General features: G+C 38.6%; 1 protein-coding gene across 1 annotated transcript in view; it reads right to left on the minus strand.

Moving 5' to 3' along the window:
* Nucleotides 1–19,700, minus strand: part of GARRE1 (granule associated Rac and RHOG effector 1) — a 59,557-nt gene that overhangs the window by 22,346 nt on the left and 17,511 nt on the right. Inside the window, exon 2 of the mRNA XM_086621007.1 lies at nucleotides 6,474–7,809. Coding sequence (XP_086477133.1) covers nucleotides 6,474–6,968 — 495 coding nt within the window. The 5' untranslated portion in view covers nucleotides 6,969–7,809. The remainder of the gene's footprint in view (nucleotides 1–6,473; nucleotides 7,810–19,700) is intronic.

Genomic DNA, 19,700 nt, shown 5'->3' on the forward strand with positions numbered 1-19,700 from the left:
CAGTCAGCAAATGATAAGATGAATAAAACACTAACTTTCCTGGCTACAAGATTAGAAATTTTGTAAGAAAACTGCGGGAAAAGACAACTAGCGGTCTGAGTATTTCTGCGTATGAAGAATGCAGTTCTCAGGGGAAGAAGAAACTAGGACTCGTTAGGAATTTCAAGACGATTAAGTTTCAAAGAATATTTAAGGTACAGAGGTTGAAGTTTCCCCTGCCTGGGAATAATGCTCAAAATAAACAAATTATTTAGTTTTTAAGTGGCAGCACACAACATTCCTAGTATAATTTACAATGTTAAACAGTAAAGATAAATAGTAACGTCTGCTTTACTGAACTTCTGTTTTATTTGAAAAATAATCTATTTCAGTCTTCCTCAGATATCGGTAAGGATGGTTTTAAGTGCTTAAATAAAATCCAAGTGGTGGAGGATTTTTTGCACTGTTAAACACTGCAGATGCCAAACTCACTTTGCTTTCAAGTTCACTTCTTGAGGATTTTCTTTCAAAGAGCTGAATGTGTCTTAACTGTGGGAAAGAGGTACACCCACCACCAGTTTAACAAATACACCCAGGGTTGGCCAGCAGTTACCGAAGTGTGTAAAGCAATATACTAAATCACTGCTGCAAAGTCTGCAGAACAATATTAGCATATGGATGTGGCTTTTTCAGTTAGAGACACCACCATCTCTTTTTCAAGTTTATTTTCCGTACTTTCCCATGTAGAAGCGTTTGACTCCCCTGCCTTAGACAATAGTAAGAACAAACTAAAACCTAGAGACTATGTAGTAATCAACGATGAACTGGAATCATCACAGGTGTCAACGAGTAAGTTTTTCTTGGTAGTGGTAGTGTTTTCTTAAACAATTTCGTAGAATAATTTATATTGTATATACGATGATGTCTTCAGCTTGCAAACTTTTTGTCCCAAGAAATACAGCTCTAGCACCTTGACCTCCCTAACCCATCACAGGTAGGACAGCTGTTTTTCTCAACCTTACATAAAGGAACGTGTCATCCTGTTTAGGCAGTTGGAAGCAATGGAACTTTCTGGGGAGGTCTCACTTCAGACTTCCCTGTCTCTGAAACAGGTGATGAGTTTAATCAAACTGATTACCTACAAACAGAGGCATCAGGTAGAGATGCAGTGCTAGGTTACTCTGTCCCGTGTTATCCTTCTAACTGGGGCACACAATCAACTTTGGAATATTTTGCTGGACAAAGTACACACATAAAATTGTTGAATTTCATTGCTAAACAGTGATACCATGCAAATTCCCTGACAAGCGAATCTGATACAATAGATCCTTTAAAACAGAACACTACCACTAATAAAGTTAAATAATCAGTTTCAGTCTTCCAAACTTGACACAAACACTGGCCTGCAGTTCCAAGTACCATTTTATGTAGTAGAATTTTTTTTTTTTTTTGCTATTTCCCTAAACAAACAGAACCTTCAAAAAACCCAAAACACCGCAACATGCTTATTCAGTGGTTTCCTACTACCCTCATTTCCCTTAAAGAGTTCTTAATGGCTTTGGTAACCATAAGGCCTGTGCACAACCCGTCTTCCCACTGAAGAGACCAGATGAAAATAGCAACATAATGAAGTTAACAATGAGGTATGACTCAAACTGGTGTACCAGGTTATGAGATAACCCCCTTTCCTACATATTACTGGAAACAGGCAGAATATTATTCATTTTTACTATGTAGCAACGCCCTGCAGTTCAGAAGCGTGATCTCATGACCAAAACACCTCCAAGGGAAGACACGATCCTGCTCATTGACAAAGAGTTACCTACAAGATAAACTAGATTCCAGTAAAATTCGCACCTTTACATCCACAATATTAGGAGACATGGGCAACCTAACAGTCTATTTCTGCCAAAAGTCCACCTAAAAGCCCAGTAGTGATAATCTGATATTGACAGCTACTAAAACGCAAACTATAATTTAGCAAAAAAGCATTTAAGTGTTAAGCATTTTAAAAATAAGCAGCAGCAATTAAACTGCTACGCAAAATATTTCTAAAGACAATGCTAGCAGATCTGAGAGCAGTTAATGAGATTTTAGACCAAGACAAATGTACAATGTCATTCCAGCAAGCCACAGCACTTTCTACTGGTATGAAGTAGCTTTTTGCTACTAACAATTCCTCAACTCAGAAAAGTCTGAAACCAAACCCTGCAAATCACAAGATAGATAATTTCTTAAAAAGTATTTAAATTGGGTTTTACAATGTTTGCTAAGGAAAGCCTACATTTTATATTTACTCAGATATTTTTGTTCCACAAGCTTTAAGTTCAAAAATCTTTATTATTTTATACACATAAAAGCTAAAAATTACCTCCATTTAATACAAAACAGAGTGTCCAAGCAAACACCCTGTGCCCATTCATGTTTCCCTTTTGTTTAGGAAGGCAATATGTACATCTCTGTCGTTACTACCACTTTAAGACAATACACACGCTAAAAACGATTCATTCTTTTTATTTTGCAGTATTGAGGCTGCTGCAAAGCTTCACAAAAGATGAGGAAATATACAAACTTTTTTTCAGTTTCAAGGTGTGTTCCCCCCCCCCTACACCCCCCGCCCCGGATTTCCTTTAACGCTTTTACGTGCAGTAAAACAGTACTTCTGTTTTCTTCCAACTTACAAAACTTTAACAGATCTGGAAAACTTATAAAACACACTCTCATTCCCCCTGACTTCCAAGCTGTTCCTCATCCATACAGGCACAAAACACCTGAGAATTCAAAGTTTTTTGAAAGGGGAAAAGGAAAGGCAGAAAACAAAAATCAGCATTTGCGTTTCTCAAATTAAGAAACCTGGGGAAACTCCATCTGTCACCAACACTTTGATCAAAAAAAGTCACCTTCTTACATGTCTTGGCCAACAGCTCTGAACTAGCAAGCTCTGTTCTGCTAAAAAACAATAAATATATGAAAAACGTCATCCACTGCTGCTACAGTCCAGGCTGCACAACCTTTTTTAGTCCAAATCCAAGTCAGCATATGTTTATCAGAACTTGAAGTTTTCTTGATAATTGCTGTCCCTGGGGGCTAGATAAAAATGTGTGGCATCTCAGAAAAGCTATAGCTCTCTCCTAAATTTCTAAAACCAAACCTGCTCTGCTTCTATTTCTCATTCTTCCTCAAAACACACAGCCTTTGTTGAGGAAGGCTTCGGAAAAGTATATTTTCTTTAGCTGGGTTCATGCATAGAGAAAGCCTCATTCTCATGTCCTTCTCATGAATTTGAGGTTCTGTCCTCCCACTCCACCATGAATCACCTCCCACTGCTTCCATAATACCAGACTCCATCCCTCAAATCAGATGCTCTGGAGTACCTCTTCACTGAATATTGCTGAGTTGCCACTCACACCAAACCACACTTTTTTTTCATTAAAATTTCATAATAAATAGCTCAGTTTTCAAATCACAGAAAAGCAGAGCAGGAGAGGCTCTCTAAAGGCCATCCTACTGCCTCAAGGAAGCTGCAATTTCACCTGGGTCAGTTTTGCCAGATGCAGGTTTAACCTGTTCCGTAAGTTCTTCATGATGGAGGCTCCCTACCCTTTGTAACAATCCACATCAGTGCTTCACTAACATTACAAAGCATTTCCACAACATCTAATATGAATCCTCCTTCTGAAATTTAAGTTCATTACTTCTTGCTCTACCTTACGTGGACACAAAGAATAGAACACTGCCACGTCTTCTGCCAGCTTCTTACATACTGGAACAATTCTGATTTTCCTTCTGAGCCTTCTCTTCTGTAAAGTCAGTTTTTTCAATTTGTCCTCTGAAGTCCTATTTCCTGGATGTCTGATTACTCTTGCTACTCTCCTCTAGTGTCTCTCCAGTTGCTCACTATTTCTCTACGTGCAACAGTAGTGGTGTGTGGCTGCACTGTTGCGTTTAAGGCCATAATAACCAAAGTGAAGACAGCTGAATGCTTATTTAATGGTTCTTGCAGGTTACAGTCATGTTAAATACATGACAACTGCCTCTGCACAACAGCAACAACACTGATTTATTATTTCCAACCACACAACAGTGACTCCGATTCAAAAGACGACTACCACAAGCCCTAGAACTGTTCTTCAGAACTGCTGCCCAGTGGGCTCTTGTGAGGCTCAAAATTTCTATTTAAATATTGTAACATTCAGTTTTCCCCTCTGAATTCCATCCCAACTGGAAAACTTGTTTGTTCAATTCAAGATTATTTTTGATGCAGCAGGTGTTCCAGCATACTTACATCATTTTCTCTCAAGTCACCTACAAACTTAAATATATTCTCTATACTGACCTCTGCGAAGGTCCATTTCAAGAGTGAGCAACTGACAACTGCTTCCTGGGCACAATCATCCAACTAGCTTGCCCACCTACTTAAGTCATCTAAATCATGCTCCCTGGATGACTTACAAAACCATCATGTGAGTCTCTGTCAAATCCTTAAATTTTGCTGTTTTTTAAGCAAAAGCAGTATGTAATACTTGTCTTATTACACAGAAGTTCCCATAAATCTTGCATATTGACTTTTTTTAAAGTTATGCGCAAGATGCAGTTGTAATTAAGAAAAGGTATAAGAAAAGTACGATGACAAGTGGTCAATTTCCACAAGATACGCCTAAAAAGAAAACCAAGCAAGCCAGCTGTTTGGCCTGCCTTCTTTTTACAGTTGTTCCTACCATAGAGCTGCCTGGTGACGAGAACATTGCAGGTCCACACGGAGCCCAGGAACAAGGGTTAGGTCTACATGGGTAAAGCAGGGACCAAAGCTTTAAGGTGGCAGGACGTGCAGCCAACTTATGTAAACAATGCTTTGGTTTTGCTGGTGAACTCCACTCACTGCTGAAGAAGCACTCTCCCCACTCAGTGTGTGGGGCAGGGTATGAATTATCACCTAGAATTGCTGGACTAGGTTATAAAAGCAGTATACAGATAGTTGCAAAGTCCACAAAAAATCCCTACAGGACAAGTAGTGCTGCGTAAGTTTTGTGCTTTTTAATTAAAAAAAGACTTTCAGCACAGGTATTATCAAGGTCTTTAATTACATAAGCTCACACTGATTTTTAATTTTTTTTTTTGAAAAAAGAATTTTTTCCTACAGCCTTAGCTAAACATAGCGATGTTATCAGATCGTTTTCAAAAATACCAGTCTACAGAAGACATTTGTAACAAATACATAGCCAGTGTTGCTTCGTTCCATACTAAGTATACAACACTGAAAACTGTCAGTCATATTTCTCACTACAACGATGTACTACAAATAGCATTTTACTTAACTACTTCGTCTGTAAGTTGTGCATTTACAGACACCACACAAGGCTTGATAAACACATGTGTATAACATTCATCCTTACAAAGTTACGTGAAATCTAAACCTAAAATAACTCAAAAATAAGTTTTCCACTTAGGATGGAATTCTGTAGGAATATCTTTGCAAAGACTGCTGTAAAGTAAAGAAATATGTCAGAACACAAGGAACGACTTAAGACACCAGGGATTCATATGTGACTATCACTTAACACTGTCTGTTAGATAATTAAGACACTGCCTTCAAGAGAAATACCCAGAAATACCCAGCCAGGTATGATGAGAGTTTGGGATCCTCTCAACTTCAAAACCTCCAAATTCTGACTGCTCGGCACTCACTGCTAAAGTATGGAAATAGCAAAATCATGACAAATTTTTACAGCAAAAGTCTCTTATGCTAGCATGGTATTTTTCTTTTAAGCACAACAGCTCAAAAAGACAAAGTGTCTTGAGGTGTGATAAAATGTTATTTTACACAAATTTCAATCATTAGTCAACTAACATGCAGATTTACACAAACACTGATGACAATATGCTACTCCCAATTGTGCAGGTTTCCCTTCAGAATGGATAATACTATCGAAAGTATAGGTTAATTTGAAGTGCAATGGCTTAATAGTGTTAGAAATCTTAGCTAATGTAAAACAGAAAACAAAAATTACGACTTTTATTTAGTTGGTTTGGAAGGGCAGGATCTTCGGGGTGGATGATTTTTTTTTGTTTGTTTTGCATTATTATTATTTTTAAAATAAGCACAGTTTCCCCAAAGAAGAAAGAGGTTGTTGGATTGCTGGTTATAAGTTTAAACCATATAGAAGACTACTATTTAGAATTATACAGGTATTACAGCTTAATTATAACTCATCTTTCTTATTTCATGAAATCTTTCAGTAGAGTACAAGTTCTTATACAGACATTCCTACTAAATACCTAATTCAACATAGTTGGAAGTCAGGCACTGCAAATGACTTACTACTTTCTAGAAGAAAACATAAGAAATGAAGAGGAGTTTCTTGTTTTACCAGCACTGCCCATATATACATAGCAAGGTGAGAGCTTTTGTTGCAGAGGAGATTTTGAAGAGAAGTCCAATTAAGAAGGAATGATACAAATTCACATGCAAAACAGTATCCCCCAAGGTAACTTACCTCAATGTCTTGTAGGCTGAACTCTTTTTGATCTTTAAAGTTTGCAGCTCCTGCACTCAGTTCCATCAGCATTTTTGCTATTTCTGGTTTTATTGCTGCTGTGAGTCGACTCGCTGCTTCCATGACATGTTCCTGCACGTCCTTCAGTTGCATAGCTGCCTTAGAATAGTGCGAATTCCTAAATACACTGCTGAAAAGGTCTGTTAGGAAAGTGCTCGTACGGCAAAACACGTTGAGTGCATCCAGATATTTGGAGATTCCCTGCTGGATGTCTGCGATCGGAGTAGTGTGGGACACAGGGTGGTTGCAGCTGCCCGCAGCAGCTGAGGAGACCAAAGGGGATGCTGGGCTTGTGGATGCCAGCGGTGCGCTCAGGGTCCTGCCTAGCTCAGGCATTTGATACTGCTGGTGTTGCTGCACTTTTTGCTTGGACCCGCCAAGCAAAAAGCGCCGCTTATAGTCCATTTTGCTTTCTTGTGCACTACAGCAATACATAAGTGAGTGCTTGTCCAAAGATTCCTCGAATTAACAATCACTTGTCAAATTCCTTCCTCAGACATACAGTTATGTACAGTAACAGTGGAGGACTGTGTACATAGGTTTCACAAAAGGCATTTCAAAAAGGCAAGCGTCTGTATAATCTGCATCAGCAGTGAGAAAGGCAGCAGATTTGCTGACTTCGTATTTTCAGTGTTCAGTGCAGCCCTGCTGCAGTTATAAACTGTACTCAAAAAGCAAGCCGAGTATCTTAATAATGCTCTGTCTCTTGTTTGGTATTCCACTCTGCACACAGAAAAGCAACACTGGAGCAGAGAAGTTATCGCCTACAATTTCTTCATGAGCATATTATTGTCACTTGCTATTCAGTCTACAAAAGTTATTTTTGTCAATGCAAATAATAGTTTTAGAAGCAATACCTTAATACAATTTTCCCATTAGTAATATCAGGAAAAGTGGAGCAAACCACCGATCAACAGCGATTATAAAAGCAGTGCAGAGGCTCCTTCCTTGAAAAAGCAAATCCTTGTATCAGCAGATCAAATATCTTCAAATGTCTTGACAGATCCAGTCTGCCAAATTAGTTTACTTGTAGTGTCTCTTAATACTGGAGGGAAAAAAAAAAAATCTGGACTCTGTTTACAGATGACTTTGCAAGTATAAGCTATTAAAAATCAGAATGTTTATTATTGCAAGCCTTCTTCTCCTTTCCTTATTTATTGAGGTAGTTGTTTCCGTTGTAACATTAAGAAGTGGTGCTTCCAGACTGCATTTGCCCTCAATTGTAGACTCAGAACAAAAATGCACAAATGTATCTGTAAGGCCTCTAGGTCATTTCCTGTGAAGGAAAAAAAAAAGTTTAAAATGTTATGGAACAATGAGAAGGTTTAAGATTTTAACTCCTGCAATGTCCTGCTATACTTCTCTAGGAATACGTTGTCAACAATAGGCAAGATCAAAAGGAAGGGAGAGTTGCACTCACAGTTTAAAAGGCTGTTTAATCACAAGTTGGTGTGATCCTGTTACTAAACTCAACACTGCTGAATATTTTCTTATTAATTCTCCCATCCTAGACTGTCAAATTTCAGACTATAGTTAATCCCCAGCGGAACCCTTATACAGTTTAGAACAGTGGAAGGCTATTAATGCAGAGCTTAGGGGGAGTTAATCACACTTTCAAATTTAAAATAATTTAAGAATTAAGTCAATGAAACATTTTTTCATGCACCATAACTTACTGCAGAAATCTGAGATCCCTATTCATGTTAATAATTTACTAAATCAACAGATACAAGTCCCTAATTTTTTTTTTCAGTGCAACAGTAGATAAATCTGTCTATATCCTAACTGAGATTAGCTGAAAAATACAACACACATACCCCATTTCAGATGACGGACAGCATCTATGATATGCAAGGTATTACATGAGGCAGAACTGCTTAACAGATTGGCCTAAATAACACTCTCACCAGACATGAAAACAGGGAGGAAACACAGCTTCTAATACTGCCCTGCTCCTACTAGAAAACCCTGGTGCAGCTGGAGAGCCAAGAGCTCTTTCTTGAAGGCATTTGCAGGAAGGTGAACAGAGCCTAAGCACTGAGAAAGAGTCAGTTTGCGGCAGATGTTCAAGGCCAGGCCGGAGGAACTGGACCTTGTGGGAAAGGGCATGAAGATTTTTAAGCCCTTACCCTTTGCCAAACACAGTTCTTAACTGGACAGAGCTTGGCATCTCATGATCATGTTTACAGGCTGGAGTCATATATCCATACAATGGTCACAGTTATCCTAGGAAATCATTTATCTATCTTTACATACACATTTTACACAAAAACACACATATATATATTTATACACATCTGTGTGTGACAGAAGATTTTTTTTAATGCACTAAGAATTTATAGCTTGTTAATTAATCTCGCCTCAATCATCTTCCTTTTTCCTGTGCCAGTCAGAACTTCACTGACCTAATTACCTCTTTTTAAAACACGATAAATAGATAAAACACAGCAGAAATTCCCATACGCGTCTCAGCATCCCCTATTAAAGTACTCCAAGCTGATTACTTTCTTTCCTAACTACTTTATTCTTCCCTCAATATTCACATTGAGTGCATCAAAATGCAATAAACCCATTAAAAACTGAATTTTCTAGGAGGTCTTGATATCATATGCATAGCTGAAAGTATTTTTTCTCCTTGCTTTACAAGCTATGTTGCCTTACAGTGGAAAGCATGATTAAATTGGATTTCTTGATTGCATATAAATGCAGCTGGAACAAAAGAGTTGGTTAATTTATATGCATTACATAAGTAAATTGGTGATTATTTTCCCTAAGTAGACATGAATTTCATATTGCAGAGGAACTTAAGAAACGATCATGAAACATCTAAATGTTAATTAGTGCCAAAAGTAGAAAAAGCTAAGAAGAAGAGGTTTGCAAGCTACACAGCACTGAATTAGACAAGCATATTAGAGATGCACTACATTTTGGTGTTTCTGATTACACACTGAGCCTTTCAGGATCAAACTAAGACACCGAACTGATCATTTGAAATGGTCTGATATTTAGCCAATACATAAAACTGCTACATCCTAAAAGAGCATAAATCCAATAAATGGAAGAAAAAAGGTGGCTTCATGTTTTCTACAGCTATAAACAAACATGGTAAATCATTGTGTTTTACTTGACAATTTCATAGTCAAACCTGCAGGTACTTAATTCAATTCTTCAATATTCCCTTATAATAAAATCAACACAAAAGCTTAAAGGGGACAGCTTAAATCTTTGCATTTAAAGAGATATTTATTGAGAGAGAAAAAAGCTATAGTTCTCAACACCAGGCATGTGGGTAAAGCTACGTCTTGCACTTTCTGTGAGATCTCCAACACGCTACGTACAAAGTAAGCATTCTTCCTGTTGCATTTTTTCCTGAAAAAGTGAAGTAGAGAATGTTCCCATGCTCTCCCCTCCCTTCCTCAATGCTACGGTTTCCCTGCTGCTCTTGGTGCATGGACTAAGAGCGGGGGCTCCATACCGTAACTATATGAACTTTATGCCAACCTAACTCTCGCCATTTAGGAAAAAAAAAAAAAAAAACACAAATCAAAATGTTTCACTCCAGCGATACAAGAACAGCATGTTATCAGTCCAAAATACAAACCTTAAGCTTGTACTTAATTTTGTAGAAAACAAATACTCACAGAAATCAAGTGTAGAAAGTATCAAGTCACAAATAAAGAAATTTTATTCCCTCCTTTATGTAATCAAGACCAAAACAGCACTGTTCATATACTGTTAAATATTATAAATAGAACTAATATACAGCATAAAAACAATTGCCACACTGAACACTATCCTCTTGCAAGCTGTAAAATGCTACTGAACAAGCTCACCCCATTGTTCACGTTCTTGTGTTAAAGAGTTAATGCCATAGTTAAGGAACTGCACCCAGTTTGAACTATTTGAACTTCCACTGAGAATCAAGCAGACATCTGCATGCGTTGCTCTAAAAATGGCTGTATTTGCATAGAGGAAAGAGAAATTGCATGAAAATGAGTGGATATGCAAATCAAGTTCACTAGATACTTCCCAGAAAATCAAAAGTACTTTCTCCAACTTCACTGATCACAGGAGACACAAATCAATAGGGAAGACTCTCAGACAAATGGAATTTGGCACCTCCAGTTTCTCTTTTAGACCAGCAACAAGGGGTCAAATCCCCCATCCATCCTGTTTGGGATTACCCTGCTAAAATAGGAGGCAACTCTTTCCCTGAATCAACACAGGAAATGGAGCAGAGCAAGTAGTGAGTAAAATGTACAATTCTATCACTATTTAGTTTAGTTACACAATTACCCATACTGTCAACATCCTTTCAGCCAACTTCATTTACCATCTACACAAATGCTTTGCAGGCCATACTGGTTAATGTTTTTTTTTTTATCAAAAAAAAACAATTCTTCATGCTTTAAAAAGGGTTCTGGTGCGAATTTTAAAAACTGCTTCCAAAGGTGTTCTTTATGAATTCTGTTGTCCTTTCAGTGAACATGCAATATAACACAGATGAGTAAGACGATCCAAAATACCCGAGCTAAATTTTTTTTGAAAGTAACACTTCCAGATACTATACATTGGTTTTAATCTTATGAGATACAGATTCTAAATCTCAGGGTGAACTTAACATGGCAAGCACCATTCATGTAAAACAATCAAACATGAAAGCAACTAAATTCAATTAATGTCCCAAAAAAAGTAACTCCAAAAGAAACAACCCAGGACAGCCAGATTGCTTACTAGGGAAAAGCCTGAACAAACAAAGCCTACTGCAAGGCCAGAAGGTCAGCAAGCTGCTAGAGCCAAGGGCCTCCTGTCAAGAACACACCCATTCCCTCTCACATTTAGTTACACAAATCTTGTGCAAATCCAAAAGCTGCTCCACTATGAAAGGCGTCATTCCGCCTTCAAGTTCTGCTGTCACTAATGCCTCCATCAGATCCACCACCTGGACAGGCCATCCAAAGTCCAAACGTGGACACCTTAAAAAAATAAAAATACTCCAAATCGTCTTCGACACCTGAATAGCACACTGGGAGCAGAATGGCAGGGGAAGCCCCTACGCTATTCCTGAAGACCAGTCTCCCGCTGTCCCCACCACTAGCTAGCTCAGAACTGAAAAGTTACCAGCCCAAGGCCCAAGCAATATCAGTTTGGGTACCGGCACCTCGCAACACAACCACGAACGCCCTGGCCACAGAAACCCAGCAGCCGGCAGGGACCCCTGTCCGGGAGCGACACCCGCTCAGACCCAAAGTCGAGCGGGCAGCGCACGAGACAGGCACGGCCGCTTCGCTCACCTGGGGCGCCATGCTGGCAAGGGTGAAGGCAAGGAGACGACAGCAAGGACGGAAGAGACAACAGCAAGGGATCCTGGAGAAGGCAGCAATGAGAGGCCAAACCACAAAAAGTTTCAAACCAGCAGCCTACACGAAAGCACAGGCGCAGCACTTGGACAGGAGAAATGGAGAGGGGCCTTGGGAAGCAGACTGCAGCCGTGTGCCCTGGGCACAAACGAACCATACCACATCTTCAGCTGGAGGGATGAGCCACAGGCTGTGTGCGGTGTACGAGGCCATTTCTTGCTTCTCCTTTTAGGTAGGCTACTAATTGTAAGTAAGAATACAAGTGAACCAAGACAGATGGCGGAAACCCTTTCCTCCAAATAAACTTTTCAGGATCCTCATGAACAAACACGTTAGAAAAACAGTCAAGTAGTCTGAACTACTTTTGGAGGGGGATTTTAAGGCAGGCATCAATATGGTGTTCTACAGATTTTTAACTGGGAGTTGATTCATTTTACACTATCCCAAACTACTGACACATTACATCTACAGCTACAGAGCATGTTTAGCATTTACAAAACATACCCATTCAAAAATACTAGAAATTAGAATCTACATACCAGAGATTCAATGTAAACAATATTAGTCTTATAACCTGAGAAATTAGAAATTCTTACTTCAACTACAACATCTCCAGCACTCTCAATTAATACACCACATCTATTAATATTAAAATTGCCATAAGAACGACAACTGTATAATATATTCAATCCATCCATAAAAAGAAAATGCACAGAAATAAGTGTGAGGGCTTTTAAAATTTGTTTGAGTTTTTAAATGCTGTCTTGGACTTAAAACTTTTCAGAATAACACAAGAGCTGAAACTATGTTTTGAAAGTAAAACTTTTCAGTCGACAAGAACAGCCATCTCCAAGTACTGCTGACTGGCAGAAAATATGCATTAATCTCTGACATCAACTAAGTTATTTTGCACCTGTAATTTCCAACACATCATAAATACTTAAAGCATGCAAATGCTTTTATAGGGGTTGACAAGTATCATTATCTTCACCATCAGGGCAAACAAGGCTTACAGTTTCTCAGGACTCACTCCATGCAGCTGTCAGGACGCAGGCACACCACAAAAACCCAGCAGCCCACGAGCGCCTGCAGGAAGAGGACACACGTCCTGGTCACTCAGCCCAGTGGCAGGCAATACACGTCACCAAACGTCAGTTGATTTTGGTCAGGTGCCTGTACTTAGGCTACGAAGCCAGAAAGAAGTACAATCTCACTTTTCAAGGCTGATAGCCTTTCTAATAAGGTGGGCTGCAGCCATCAGAAGACTCGGGCACCTCCTGTATGGCCTTTTTGTTGGTTTGTTGTGGGTTTTTTGGGTTTGGGGTTGTTTGTTGTTTTTGGCATCCAATTTGTAAAATCTTCTATTAGAGGAGGAGGCGGGGGGAAAGGGGAAGAGAAACCAAAATAGCCCATTATACCAATATCATTTTAACTCTTGTTAGCTCATGAATTGCTTATTGGGATTCCTTTTTGGCTGCTTGCTCAGAACAGTTGGAGGAAAAAAAACAAACCAAAACAAAAAAATTAGGCAAGCCAACCCTTGGTGAACCCATGAAGCACCTGTTGGAAACAACCTCCTTCCAGGATCTCCCCTTCCTAATACCTTCACCAGATGCTCTGGCCCACTCTCCTGGCTGCTCCAGGGTTGGATTGATGTCAATAGCCACAGTGTTAGAACAGATTCAGTGTCTTCCCTCACACTAGTTGGGGACCATAGCTCACAGGACATACTCCACAGGGACCATGTAGTTAGAGTAGATGAACTAGAATCATCAACTCGAGCATCCTGTTTAAACGTATACAAATCTAAATGGACCAACATATTGATATGGAAACTGATCTCATTTATTAGCGAAGCAATTACAAACAGAAGCATGGAGATTTGTTAAATCTAAGTGGAAGGCTCCAGCAACTTGGTTTTATTGACTCAAACACCAATTTAACTGATGAGATATTTATCTAGTATCCATAGACAGTCTCTGCACTGATTTCTTATGTTTTTGTCTAGAGCTTTTTTCCCTTTAAAATTACTTTCCCCAAAAGAAAGCTATAACTTATCTGTGCCAATTTGTGTCTTTTCCACTTATACTGAAAAATCCTCTAGAAGCACATCTATGCTGTATGCCCTAAATTACAAGCAAACGCAAAAATACTCCCATCTCCTGCCAAAAAAAAAGAAAAAAAAATATCACCAAAGACTGTTGTGAAACCACTCAGAAAAGAGAGAACTGGAAAAGGCTGAAGAACATCAAATTTTTGGAGCAAGGTAAGGACTGAGCGTCTTGGCTGCTCAGCACTACACCACTTCACTTCCAACCTTTAACCCTCCATAAAATAATCCATAGCCCTGAACTGTGTATCTATACTCCCTATAAAATGCACATGGAAGGTACGTGTCTGAATCAGAGTTGTCAGTATACTGAGCTGGATTGTTCCAGGGCAGAGCCTACAGTGTATCACAAGGCTTCTTACACGTTGTTTGAAGTAAAACAGGTAACACACCAAATAGCACTAACTCAAGTCTCAGCAATAAGGTATGACAGCAAAAGGAAAAGCTGGTGAAAGGAATGTGTCAAACCAGACCTTCTTTCAGACTTGGGTGCCTCCCTGAACGTCAAAAATAGATGCCTGTGTCAGATCAGGATCACTGTTTCAATCCTCCCTTGGCAATAGGTGCTTACGTTATCTATTTTGAAAGCAAGACCAGCTCCCTTTTGAAAGAGAACCGCGGGTGCAGAAGAGAAGGAAAAGAAAATAATGTCCGTTCTTTTGATACAGTAGCCTAGCAAAGCATTTGCACACAGCATGAGAAATTCTCATGCAATGTGACTGTCCGCCAGAGGCAACTCAAGACTCCATCTCTCATCTCCCAAAAGAGCGCACTTACCATCAGCCACAAGCGCGCTCTCTCAGAGCCATGTAACGTGGTAAGATGAGGAAAACGCTCATGGGACCGCAGTGAGAACAACCATGAACAGTACAAACTTTCTGTAGCAAAGGCACAGCTCTGCCTCCCAGAATAGATCACCCACAGAATTCCTGCCGCCTGGCCACTACCTGCAGGACTCCTTGGGAAAAGACGCCTGCTCACACTGAAAGCCAGCTGCTTGCAGCCAGCCATCAGAAAAAACACGCTTATCTTCAAAACTGAGCAAAGAACTGAAGGCCATGGTTTCAAGGAAGGCATGGAGAGCTGACAATTTACAGAAGTCTTGAGAATAAGTTAATATCTATTCCTAGAGATGGCCTTTTTCAGCCACAGATTTCACTTCTTGCTGAAGAGAACGCAGGAAGAAAAGGCTGAACTAGAGAAATATTCAATTAAAGCATATGTGAAACAGGAATATTACTTGGTCAGGCTTGTCAAGTAATATTGGGCCATGATGCACAATTCTCCCTCCCAAGTCTTTCCTTGCAAACCCACTCAGCACATCATATATGCACTTAAAAGTCTTCCTAAGCTACAGCTGAAGCCACCTGTGTTAGACTATTCCTCTTCACCCTATCACTCCTGATTACAGTTTCACTTCTAAATACAGCAAGCACAAAGAGTCTAGGATGGTATTTGGTAGTTAAAACTTAACAAAAAAAAAAAACATTTCAAAACCAAAATATAATTGTTTCTCAGTTCTGTAATGATAACTACAAAAATCATGATTTCCCACGTTTCTGCATAAGACCAGCTTTCACATGAGGAGGGAATACAATACGACAAACAACAACAAAAACACCCCAAACCACCTACAACCCTATAATCTCATTGCAGACATCTTAAACATGGAAGTGGTTTAATCTTTGGGCTCGCTTCAGCAATGGACTTAAGCATATGATTAGTTCCAGTAAAGTTAGTGTATCTCTCACACACTCAAGTACCTTGTTAAATCATGAATTGCAGCTTTCCAGCATAAGCAAACGCTGTATGTATTTTTCAGTATCATTCACTGGGAAGAGAGGTTTTTAATACACATTGTAAAATGCACGCTAAAAGTTTCTACTAAAAATTTGTTAAAGAGGTTTAGGAAATCACCTTGAAGAGCTTAGATACTGCTGAGTCAGTGTAGATCAGGAAATCAAGCAGAGGGCTCTATGTAGAACTTTATTCCCACTGGCTTAAAATGATCTATCCATGGATCCAAATATGACACAAAAAGCTTCTGCACCTAGAAAAATGGGAGTAATTCCCACCCTTTGGCAAAATACTTAGAGAGATAATAGAAAGATATTCTAAAAATGCTACCTTCAATACATATTCTTTCTGAAGTCAGGTTCTTCTGAGGAGTTTTCATTGCCCCAAACAAATCATACCTTAAGCAGGACTTGGAAAGACAAGTGGGAGTAAGGACGCAAGTCAAATACTACAGCGCTTAGGCATGACATACTACATGCACTACTATATATAGATAGATAGATACACACATAAAAAGAATGGCATAACTTTACAGGACTGAGGGACTAAAATAAGAGACTAGATTCATTATGGATAAATTTATCAACTCATACATGGAAAAAGCCACCCTAGCCTCACATGCAAAATGATGGGCTTTGGCCTGATTATTACCACTTAGGAACATGACGTTGGTGTTACAACTGGCTGTTTTTGCTAAAATGTCAGCCTGATGCTGAATGGTAGAGTCAGAATACTAAATCTTATGTTACAAATTATTAGCAAAGGAATTCAGAAGGGAGCAGCACTGTTGGAAAAGCCAGAAACATAATTATGCCACTGTATAAATCCATGGTTTACCCACACTTCAAATTTGGCATGCAGTTCTGGTCTCCTTATCGGTTGCTCTTCCAGAGGGGCTCATTTAGCTTACTAAATAGACTAACCACAGAATCAGGAGATCCTATATGCAGCAAATCGCTGACAACAGAGTTTTAAATGAGCGTAGCCCACAAATTCACCCTTTTCTTGCATTCCCCTAGGTATCCATTTATAAGCTCCATGGGATAAAGGTGGTTGAGTTGGATCAATTTTGAAGTGCGAATCAGCACGGTCACTTTTACCTTCTTATTCACTCCAACTTAGTGATCATTGAAAGCAGTATATCACAATGACATACTGTTTACAACTGCTCTGGAAACAGAAGCACTTCCACATCGATAAATAGCTGTTAACTTTTAGACAAGGCTTCCAGCCATTTTCCTGCTCTTGCAAACATAGATACCACATTTCATAAACGCCACAGTACTCGCACTTATTAGCATATACACATTTGAATTCTTCCACTGAACTAAATATCCCTAAACCAAATTTCCAGACTGTTTTAACTGAGTTTGTGATGCTATGCAACTTCAAAAAGAAAACTCAAACTCAGAGTAGGTTCAGTATACATTTTAACTATCTTAGTAGTGTTAGACAAAAGTAGTATTTCAAGGCAGTGAAAATTACAGATCATCTACATATTGAAAGCTCTTCTATGAAGAAGGAAGTTTTGAGTACTAGAAACATAAGACAGATTAGTACAGAAAATCTTGTAAAGCCTTTATGAGATTTTTTTTTTTTGGCCTGTTTGCAGCACAGATGATGAAAGCTTTCAAAACATTTGGAGTAACTCAACACCAACAATCTTTCCTTTTCCAAATTACCATGCTTCTTCTGAATTCTCAACACTTGTCACAGAATATGCCTACAACATTCTCTCTGTACTAGACTACACCAAAAAAGAGAAAGAAAAAGCCCTGCAAACGTGTTTTCTTAGTTGCATTAAATATACTAATCCTAACCCACTCATATAAACAAAGTAGCTACTATGAGCTTGTTATTTCCACACGTAAACTAGTCTTTTTTTCATATTTAGTAAGTATATTACTACAGTATTTCTTTGTGACTTACGTTAAAACCTAATCCAATATTTACTAATATTTATTCTCTTCAGTACATGGTAGAAGCTTTATCTGTCTTAATATGGTGTTTACCTTCTCCCACAACTCATTCACTGAAAGTCTACTTGAAAAGTATTAAGTATTCTGAAATGATGTGAATTTCATTTCAAAAAATAGGAAACGAGTACATATCAGAAAAACTGACATCAGCACATACACCTACTGTCTCATGACAATTGCAGCCATGAGCTTTTTTGTTGTCTAGCTAATACAGATTCATGTCTCCATACCACAACTCCTGCATTCTGAAAACAGACTTTCCAAATGGTTTATGGGCTTACTGTATTCGAGTAGCAGTACATTCATCACTGAACAGCTGGAGTTTTGCCCAGAAAAACAAACTATATTCTATATGGAAGACAGGGACATGATGATTAGGCCTTTCAAATCCCTCTCATGTTGAAAATTATGGAATTATCAGAAAACTGTAATCATGAAAATGTTAAACTAAGAAGAATGTATTTTTACAGCAAATGAACATAATTATGTTTACCATATTTGGGCCCAAAGTTGGCTGGCAATTCAGTCTGTATATAGACAGCAGTATCTGATTCACTGTCACAGGATATGAATAAACCAGAGCAATCCAGTGTGAGTAACAGTCTCCCTCCTATAAAAGTCAAACATTAGTGTGTATATAATACTCCAAAAGCATCATACAATACTACTGTAAATAGATATTTCATAAACAGTAGTAGTTGAATAGTTTTAACCTTAATTCTAAAAATCATTCTTGAACTAGATCTTTGTAAAAGGCAACTTTTAGAACTGTCAAAATGCCTTATTTCTAACAAATCTATAGGTTTTAATATATTAGATTATGTAGAACTAATTTCCATAGCTGAAGAAGGAACAGTGGTGACAAGCAATTTGAGATCATAAAGATTAAAAGAGTAGAAATGGTGACATGCATACCATCATAACTTTTCCTCATTTTTTCTGATCAAAAAAGCTGCTTGTGTGTCTTGGGCACAGCGTTCCCCTCCTCACTAAGACCAGAATTTATAAGTCTTAATTAAACATAGATTAGATTTTTTAAATAGCACTATCTTATCCTGCATAGTTGAGGTCAAAACGATGTTATAAGACCAAATGTAGCATCCTTCCAGTTTACAAATCTCTTAATACAAATCAAAAGGGAAAAATATGGCCAAATCTTGCAAACTATAACCTTTCCCCCTCCAAGAGCGCCCAAAGCCTAGCGCTTATCTAGTTGTTATGCCTGCTTCACATAGCAGACAACTAAAAAAATCCTTCCCCAAGTTGCTCAATCTTCTGCAAATGCCATTAACAACTGGTTCAAACACAAGTTAAGCAACGGAGACAAAAGGATTCTCCTCTTGCCTTTCTTCTGCAGGCCCCTGTGTTCCAGCAAGTATCACAATGGCAACAGCTTACATCTCCGAAACTCCGGTGTCAGGAGCCTTCTGTTAGCTGCCTCAGTAACCGTGCTTTCTATTTCAGGCCACAGAATAACTTCTTGCCTTTCATCCACACAATGTAAATGCCAAAACAGGCCACAGGTCAATTTAAAATCAAAAAGCTGCAGACTGAAGGCTCAGGAGTGCTAGAGCAACCCTACGTCTTCTCCATCCACTCCTAACACTGATATAGCTGTTAAAAAATTCTGGCTTTAAAAACAATTAGTTATGTGGATTTTGCATTTTATATGTTCTTCCCAGGAAGACTAGCTTGATTCAAGTTATTTTCCTTTTACTAAGAAAAGCAAAAGATTTTAATATTTTAACAGACTACTGGTTTACTGCTTCTTTAAAAACAGAGTTAACACTTGTGAAAATGAAGTTTAATTTCTTCCAATAAAAATAAACGTACACGTTTGGAAATAAATCTCTTTTTTTTTATAACTAGCATAGATGCTACCAAGGAATATAAATAACTTCACACAAGAGCTACTTGCAAA

This window comes from Tauraco erythrolophus, chromosome 15, assembly GCF_009769465.1.
Source record: "Tauraco erythrolophus isolate bTauEry1 chromosome 15, bTauEry1.pri, whole genome shotgun sequence".
Taxonomy (NCBI): Eukaryota; Metazoa; Chordata; class Aves; order Musophagiformes; family Musophagidae; genus Tauraco; species Tauraco erythrolophus.